The sequence below is a fragment of the Cryptococcus neoformans genome, chromosome 6 (assembly GCF_000149385.1).
Source record: "Cryptococcus neoformans var. neoformans B-3501A chromosome 6, whole genome shotgun sequence".
In the NCBI taxonomy this organism is placed as follows: Eukaryota; Fungi; Basidiomycota; class Tremellomycetes; order Tremellales; family Cryptococcaceae; genus Cryptococcus; species Cryptococcus deneoformans.
This window is the reverse complement of record NC_009182.1, coordinates 507,522-516,797: the sequence shown is the minus strand read 5'-3', so window position 1 is coordinate 516,797 and position 9,276 is coordinate 507,522. Positions and strand designations below refer to the sequence as shown.

Sequence of the window (9,276 nt, the reverse complement as noted above, 5' to 3'; positions counted from 1 at the left end):
GCGTCGGCTTCAACAGGTTTTGCGAACACACGGCCTTCTGACTCCCTCGGATGACGAGGAGGTGGAAGAGAGACGCCGTGTGACAGTGATTGAGCTGGCGAACAATTCGATTGAGTGCGCTGGTCTCGTTGGTTGGGTTGAGCAAGACGGTCGCCGTATGGAGGCCGATGGAATAACGACATGGGAGACGTGGTCAGCTGCCTTCAAGGCTAAGGCCATGCCGTCCAACTGGGAGTTCCGCGAAAGCCGTGCTCTTTTTCGCCTCTCCTTCCACGAGGTGTCGTCGGAGGGTTGGAAAAAATTCGACAATGCGGTGATTTTGCACCGTGCCCACCTCCTTGGGAGCAAGCTATACCCGACTGACCAACAACTCACCAGTTTTTACTGTGCAGCCTGTCCCGAGCGCCTTTTTCTTTGCTTGGTTGACTTGCCCGAATTTCACGTCAATGATCTGGATGCACTGTGGGCCTTGATCAGCAACCACATCGAATGAATTCAACACGAGGATGCCACCTCTCAGATTAGGTCCCGTCCCACCAACCAGGTTTCCTCTGACAATGTCCAATTACCCCACTCTATGTCCTACTATCACGACCATTCCCACGCTCTGCCATATTATCTCTCCCCGGCAGGCCACCATATCTGTGAAGTCTTCCGCAAGGAGAACCGATGCTATGATTGTCGTAAAACAGGGCATCAGCATTCCAAGTGCCCTACCCATACACGCGCTCTGACTCCCAAGGTCAACCAACTCGAGACTGAACTGATGGCAGGCGATGCCACCTCGGCCTATCTGACATTAGCCCAAACCGTTCCTCCAGCCGATGATGATACCTGTGACACGATGTACGCTCTTTTCCATCCTTTGCTCTCCATATCTGTTCCAGTCTCCGCTGACAGCCGTCTATCAGCCCCCTCCCCTAAATTCTTACTCGGCATGGGGGTGTCCACAACCTTTGTGGATCCGAGGTTGGCGACGAGGCTGGGCTGGGAAGTGAAGAAAGGGTTGGTACGGATGCAAGTGCGTCTAGCCGGAGGTTTGGCGGGTCCGTTGGTCACAGATATGGTCGCCGGGTCGTTTTCCCTAGGTGGCCGCATGTATCGAGTCGATGGTGTCCTGATGGATCTGCAAGGTACCTACGATGGTATCTTAGGACTAAATTTCTTCACGTGGCATGGATTACTCGCGGAATCAAATTCTTCCATCTGGTTATTGGAGGCGGGCGGTGTGAACTTGTCTGTGTTAGGCTTGCAGAAGTTAGGTGCGCCAGTTTCCCACGCCGCCGCAAATCCCGCCTCGACTACTGCCACAGTGTCATTCGCCGACACCCGCCCCAATCTTTCGCAGACCCGCGCGGCCGCCGAGTCCGACAGTCTGACGGATGTTCTATGCAAGCTTCAGACCGAATTCCACGATGTTTTCTGTGACGACCTAGGTGACATGCGAAATTTCCCCACCATCTCCAAAACAAAGTCTGGTGTGCGCTTCGAATTTAACTTGAAACATGGTGGTGGGCTCGTATGTCATTGTGGCATGAACTGAAACCGGTGATTGATCCAGAGAGGGGTCGGCAGGTTCGGCGGCATCCAAAGGAGCATGACGAGAGAGGTAATCGGCGAGAGTATTGAACTCCCCTTTGATGTATTCGATGCGGAGGTCGAAATCCTTCAGAGTACTCAGCCACCGAAGCTGACGGGGAGAGAGATTACGTTGACCTAGGAACCATTGAAGGGTAAAGTGATCGCAGTAGACGTGGACTGGAATGCCGTATAGCAGAGGGCGCCAATGATCGAGGGCATTAATAATCGCCAGCAGCTCACGGTCGTGTACCGGATAGTTCCGTTGTGCACTATTGAAGGTGCGCGAATCGTAGGCCACGGGCTGGGCGGACTCCCGAGAGGTACCGACACCAATCCAAGCGCCAGTACCTGTGTTGGAAGCGTCGGTGAATAGAAAGACCTGCTGCTTTCCCGCTTTGACAGCATCATAATCGATAACGGCAAGACAGGGGACAGTACTCACCGCGTGTCGAGTCGCTTTGAAGGCCGCCTTCTCCGCAGGGCCGAACGACCATCTCCAACCAGTCCATCCCTCGGGGAGGTGTCCCTTATGCATCTTGACAGCCTTGTAGTAAGCTTTCTCAGCCGCCGCATTCGGAGGAAGAGTGGCATGAAGCACGGCGGTGTGGTCGGCCAGGTTTGGTACGAAATTGCGAAGGTAGTTAACGAGACCAAGGAACGAGTGGAGTTGGTGAGAATTGACCAGGAGGGGGAACTGCTCGACGTGTGCGATTTTGGCGGGGTCGGGCAGAATCTGTCCGGGGCAGATGATGTGGCCTAAGAACGCTACTTCATCGAGGAACAGCTTTGACTTCTCACGCGAGCAGCGAAGACCACTTCGACGTAGGGCAGAAAGAACACTCACAATATTATCATGCAGGTCCTTCGCATCCTTCCCCCAGATGATGATATCGTCCACGTAAGCCTCGCAACATTCCCCAGTTAAACCTTGTAACGCCTCATTAATGCGACGCTGTTGAGCGGCCGGCGCGTTCCGGATCCCTTGAGGCATTACCACCCACTCTAGGAGACTGAGAGGAGTGGTGATAGCGGTTTTCGGGATGTCCTCCTCCTTCATTAGCGTTTGGAAAAAGGCATCCTTACAGTCAAGTTTTGCGAAAATCTTGCCCTTCCTGGCGGCACGGTGGAGGATATCCTGGACATTCCCCATAGGGTACATGTCGGGGACCGTGACGTTGTTCAGAGCGCGGAAATCACAGACCATTCGGAATTTGCCATTACCTTTGGACACGAGGAACGCCGGGGAGGCCCAAGGGGAACTAGAGTATCGAAGACGTCCTGCATTCAGATGTTCTAATAACATCTCTCGGAAACGTGGAAGCAGGGCTTCCGGTACTCGATAGGGTGGCGAGCGGTGGGGAGTAGCACCATGTTTCAAGTTAATTTCGAAGCGCACGCCAGACTTTGTTTTGGAGATGGTGGGGAAATTTCGCATGTCACCTAGGTCGTCGCAGAAAACATCGTGGAATTCGGTCTGAAGCTTGCGTAGAACATCCGTCAGACTGTCGGACTCGGCGGCCGCGCGGGTCTGCGAAAGATTGGGGCGGGTGTCGGCGAATGACACTGTGGCAGTAGTCGAGGCGGGATTTGCGGCGGCGTGGGAAACTGGCGCACCTAACTTCTGCAAGCCTAACACAGACAAGTTCACACTGCCCGCCTCCAATAACCGGATGGAAGAATTTGATTCCGCGAGTAATCCATGCCACGTGAAGAAATTTAGTCCTAAGATACCATCGTAGGTACCTTGCAGATCCATCAGGACACCATCGACTCGATACATGCGGCCACCTAGGGAAAACGACCCGGCGACCATATCTGTGACCAACGGACCCGCCAAACCTCCGGCTAGACGCACTTGCATCCGTACCAACCCTTTCTTCACTTCCCAGCCCAGCCTCGTCGCCAACCTCGGATCCACAAAGGTTGTGGACACCCCCATGCCGAGTAAGAATTTAGGGGAGGGGGCTGATAGACGGCTGTCAGCGGAGACTGGAACAGATATGGAGAGCAAAGGATGGAAAAGAGCGTACATCGTGTCACAGGTATCATCATCGGCTGGAGGAACGGTTTGGGCTAATGTCAGATAGGCCGAGGTGGCATCGCCTGCCATCAGTTCAGTCTCGAGTTGGTTGACCTTGGGAGTCAGAGCGCGTGTATGGGTAGGGCACTTGGAATGCTGATGCCCTGTTTTACGACAATCATAGCATCGGTTCTCCTTGCGGAAGACTTCACAGATATGGTGGCCTGCCGGGGAGAGATAATATGGCAGAGCGTGGGAATGGTCGTGATAGTAGGACATAGAGTGGGGTAATTGGACATTGTCAGAGGAAACCTGGTTGGTGGGACGGGACCTAATCTGAGAGGTGGCATCCTCGTGTTGAATTCATTCGATGTGGTTGCTGATCAAGGCCCACAGTGCATCCAGATCATTGACGTGAAATTCGGGCAAGTCAACCAAGCAAAGAAAAAGGCGCTCGGGACAGGCTGCACAGTAAAAACTGGTGAGTTGTTGGTCAGTCGGGTATAGCTTGCTCCCAAGGAGGTGGGCACAGTGCAAAATCACTGCATTGTCGATTTTTTTCCAACCCTCTGACGACACCTCGTGGAAGGAGAGACAAAAAAGAGCACGGCTTTCGCAGAACTCCCAGTTGGACGGCATGGCCTTAGCCTTGAAGGCAGCTGACCACATCTCCCATGTCATTATTCCATCTGCCTCCATACGGCGACCGTCTTGCTCAACCCAGCCAACGAGACCAGCGCACTCAATCGAATTGTTCGCCAGCTCAATCACTGTCACACAGCGTCTCCCTTCCACCTCCTCGTCATCCGAGGGAGTCAGAAGGCCATGCGTTCGCAAAACCTGTTGAAGCCAACGCAAATGGGTAAGGGCGCGGTCCGCATCGCCAAGGGGACCCTCGAAACGAGGGATGTCTGACACCTTGGGCAATGGTATACCTCGGGGTGTATAGCGTTCCTTGGTAGCTGATAGTTTGTTTTGTTTAGCCAGCATCTCAGTGAGGAGTGCCAGCGTATCGTCTTGTTGTTGGATGCAGTCGACCAGATGTGCTAGTAACTCCGTTGGAGAGTCTTGAGCTGATTTGGGCATGGTGGATATGGTGTAAAAAGGTAGGTGCTAGTTTCGAAAAAAGTGTAGGCACTGGGGGTGCCTCACTGCGTTCGCTTGGTGTTCGAGAAGGATAAGTGTTCGATGTTTGTGTTTGAGGAAGTGTTCGAGGGCGTTTGAGGGCATTCGAGGGTGTTCGGATGCGTTCAGTGTTTGTTTATAGTTATAGTGGTCTACTGGATGTGAAACTAGCAATGGTTGATATGCATGAGTTTCGCTTAGAGAAAGAGAAAACTATAACTATGTATGAGATCTATATATATATATATGTATGGATGTATGCAGAAACAAACAGAAGTCCATCGAAAAAAAGGGGCAGAGATCCGGCGAAGTCCGCCGCCGCGTTTCGGCAGCAATTGCCGGTCCTATGCATGAGAATAAAATATCATGCATAGGATAAGGGCCGGACAGAGCTCGATGCCGCGTTTCGGCGAAGTCCGAAAGACGCGTTTCAGCATCAAATCTCACCTACCAACATCGACCAATGCATAGGAATAAATCCTACCATATGGTGAGAACGAGTGGTGGTAAGGACTCTGCACTTACACCTGGCCCCTCATTGAAGCCCAGCTTCTACAGTTTTCTAGCTCATTCTTCTCCCCCTTTTTTTGTGTGTGTTTTTTTTTTTCTTCTCCCCCACATACTCAGTCTCATCCAGGAGGGGGAGGGTGTAAGAGGCTAGCCTCTGACCCAGTTGACCCACATCTCATGAGGTCACCACTTTCCCCAGCTTCTAATTTCGAGCCGTGTTTCAATTTACTTCCGCTTCTCCCTCCAAGTTGCGCATGTCAAATTGCATCCGCTCTCCCTTCTCCCAGGTCATGTGCTTTATTTTTCCCCTATTTCTCCGAGCCGCGTCTCAATTTACTTCCGCTCCTTTCCTCCAAGTCGCATGCGTCAAATTGCATCCGCACTCTTCCTCCCAGGTCACGTGCATTATTTTACTTCCGCTTTTTCTCTTCTTATTTTCTCTTCCTTTTCTCGTCCTAAGTCCGAGTTTCTTGTCCGATTTTTCATGCCACAAGCCCCGGTGTTTACCGGAGCTTTGGTCGCGACTGGTTTCGAGAGTGAAGGCAAAGTACATGGAAAGGTTGACACACAATTTCCTTTATTCTTTCATCCATGTTGTGTTCAACCTTTCCTTCTTCCGACCTTACAGTCACAAGTACCTTGCCTTCTCCTCTTGTTCCTATCAATTCTTCATCTTGTCTCCTTTACTAGTCGCTGATAGGACATAATCAGCATATGCATTTGGGATCTTGTTTGCTTCTCTCCAGTCTGAAGTTAAGCCTCGAGCCCTGCCAGTCCTAAGAGCCCACCAGTTCTCTCCAAGCCTTGTCCCTCCGAGCTAGCCCCACCAGTTCAGTGAAGGTCTATTGTCTGGACCTTACACTCATAGACCGCTTCTGCACCCGGACAATCCTACTACCTCTTTCCTTGCCACCGACCAAACATCAGTTGTGTTCCAGTTGTCTCTCTTTCAATCAAATCAAGCCGAACTCTTCAGTGAACATCCCCCCTGGGTTGTTACACGAAAGACGCATCTAGGCATCAAATCTCACCTACCAACATCGACCAATGCATAGGAATAAATCCTACCATATGGTGAGAACAAGTGGTGGTAAGGGCTCTGCACTTACACGAGGCTTCAATTTGTTGGTGTTGGTATAATCCCTAAAGAAAATCTTTTCTCCAAATGTGCAAAGTTTAGTGAACAACAGTTTCTTGCCATACCAGTGTTCAAAGGGAATTCCATTGTTGGAGTCAAAGGAGCAGTTGCGAGAGAAGGCAATATATTTAGCAGCCTCACCCCAGAAGCTAGCTGGCAGTCCAGTCTCCACAAGCAAAGTTCTCACACCATTGAGGATAGTAAGATGCGCCCTCTCCACTCTCCCATTCTGTGCATGAGCATCAGGTGGCACCATGACATGCTCAATCCCTTTCTCCCTGATATACCTCTGGAATGCTGCTGATGTAAATTCTCTGCCCCTATCAGACCGAATAGATTGAACCTTATGACCAGTCTGAGTTTCAGCATGGTTGACAAAGTTTTTGAAACTCTGCAGTGTCTCAGACTTCATTCTCATCAAGGTGAGGGAAATCCGGTGGCTGTAATCATCATAGACAGTCAGGAAGTATCGCATACCTCCCTTGGAAGCGACTGGTGCTGGTCCCTAGATGTCGATATGCAATAGTTCAAGTGGCCTGGAAGCTCTGATGTTGGGTTCAGGTGGTGAAGGAAGTCGCCCAGTTTTCCCCTTAAAACACACTTCACAATAGAAATCTTTGGTATCACCAGCATTTGCATTCTTCAATTGATTATTCTGACCAAGTCTCCCTTCTTTTGCAAGCCTAACCACTTTCTCAATCCCCAAATGCCCTAGCTTATGATGCCATTCTGAGAGAGTATCAGCCAGTTGAACAGGATAGGCATGGCCAGATGGATCTACCTGCAGGGAGTAGGCACCATCTTTGAATGGGGCAGACAAGCAGACCTGGTTAGATTGATCAAAAAGTTCACCTTTACTGCTGCTGAATGCCCAGTGGAAACCAGATGGGACCTTGTTAACAGCGAGAAGGTTACACTGGAGTTGGGGAACATGGAGGACTTGCTGAAGAGTGGTAGCTCCAATGGTCATAGTTCCCTGGCCAGCGACTGGAAGGATAGTGCCATTACCAATCTTTACACTTCTGACAATTGTTGCTGGCCCATAGTTGTGAAGTAAGTCTTTGTTGCTAACCATGTGGTGTGAAGCCCCTGAGTCCACTATGAAGGAGTTGTCATGGAAACAGGTTGTAGTTGCTGCTACAGCATGGAAGGTAGATGCCAGCTCCTCTGCCTTAGCAGACTCACCGGTACCCACCCTAGCCTGACCTGACTGACTGTGGTTATTGCTGAACTTCCTGAGAGAGCAGTCTCTGGTATTGTGAGTAGGCACTTTATGGATACTGCACCATTTCTCAGTCCATTCCCTTGGCTTGGCCCTTCTATTGCTTTTGTTGCCTTGGGTGTGACTCTCCTGCACCCTGTTAGCCATTGCTACCTCCTCACTGGACCTCCTTGTCCACTCAGCTTGGACTGCTGCCTGCACAGCTGAAGAGGTAAGCGGTTCTCTGAGCCAGAGAGTTTGCTTGACAGTGGTGAATGATCCTGGAAGAGCTAGGGTCATGGCATAGGCAAGCATTCGGTCTGAGAGGTTCTCACCACTGCTGTTAATCTGTGCATGAGCAGACCTGATCTCTGCCATGTGTTTGTTTGGGTCTTCTCCTTCAATGACAGGGGATATCCACATTTGTTGCAAAAGTTGAGCCTGTCTTGCGCCCACTGCTGCTGAGTACTGGGATTTGAGCTCCTCCCAGAGTGCTGAGCTGTCTGCTGTCTCTACAGATCGTATGTTGGCAGGGAGGGATGCCTGGACTTCTGGTGAGAGTGATTTGATAAGAAGGGCAAAAGCTTGCCTGGACCTCTTGTACTTCTCCTTGTCCTCTTTGGAGGACATGCTGTCAAGGCTGACTGGAGTACCAATCTCCAGGTCCTTGAGGATGAGAGATGTTTTGATAGATAGCTCCCATTCAGCATAGTTCTGGGGGCCAGTTAAGATGACCCCCTGGTAGGATGTGTTGTTGTCTGTATTGTTGGACATGATGTGTGTGTAGCTTTCAGAGCTCTATAGGAGAAGTGAGAGTCGTGTTCTTTGTAATAGAGATAAAGAGACGTCCAGGTTGTACTTAGCTAACGCAAGGCAAGTTTGCTTGTGCACTAGGCGCAGTGACTTGCCACTGGGGGGCACCAGATTTTCTCACCACTTGTTGGTATCAAGCAGTACCTGTGGTACTAATGCAATAGTGACCTGCAGGATTTGTGTTGGTTGACTGATGTGTTTGCTAGAGTCTAGTGCTGTTAAGCAGCAAGGCTCATAACCTGTCAGATGTAGAGTTGTCTAGAGAGAGCTTGAGCACGCAGTGTCGATTGCCAGAGATGTCTAAGTTGCATGGAGACTATTCTACAATCCTTTTCCTTTATTTGTTTCAATACCACAAGTGTTCTAGCTTATGTAATTTGATCTTCCCTTCTTCCCATGCCTCCACCAACAATTCCCATGCCTCCACCAGCAATTCCCATGCCTCCACCAGCAATTCCCATGCCTCCACCAGCAATTCCCATGCCTCCACCAGCAATTCCCATGCCTCCACCAGCAATTCCCATGCCTCCAGATCCAGGTTGGATCAATCATTCTGACACAACTACCCCGTCGTCTTCGAGGGACATCAACATCTCTAGCTCTGTGGGGAGCTTCGGCAGTGCTCAAGGGAGTCCCTTGCCATCATCATCCTCCAGGCCTCTTTCCCCTTTGCCAAACCTGAGAACTTTCTTCATCCCTCAGCACCCCCCCCCCCCCCACATCGTTACTCCGGTTTGGGAGCCTTTAACAAGCCTTGAGGGCACTGCTTCTGCAGAGGCCCTTACTTCTCTTATCCTGCAGGACCTGCAGGCCATTAACCAAGGTCAGCGACATAATAATATTCCCAAAAACTTCCAGGAAGGAGACTTCGAGTCTTCTTCAACCCTC

At 50.8% G+C, this 9,276-nt stretch overlaps 1 protein-coding gene across 1 annotated transcript; it reads right to left on the bottom strand.

Annotated features, from left to right (window-relative positions):
• Nucleotides 1-1,432: 1,432 nt before the first annotated feature.
• CNBF1680 (hypothetical protein) lies at nucleotides 1,433-4,687 on the bottom strand (the record flags this gene model as incomplete). Its single annotated transcript, XM_769912.1, has 4 exons — nucleotides 1,433-2,371; nucleotides 2,426-3,144; nucleotides 3,196-3,932; nucleotides 3,996-4,687. 4 exons carry the CDS (start codon nucleotides 4,685-4,687, stop codon nucleotides 1,433-1,435), a joined length of 3,087 nt encoding a protein of 1,028 aa, XP_775005.1.
• Between the last annotated feature and the right edge of the window lie 4,589 nt (nucleotides 4,688-9,276).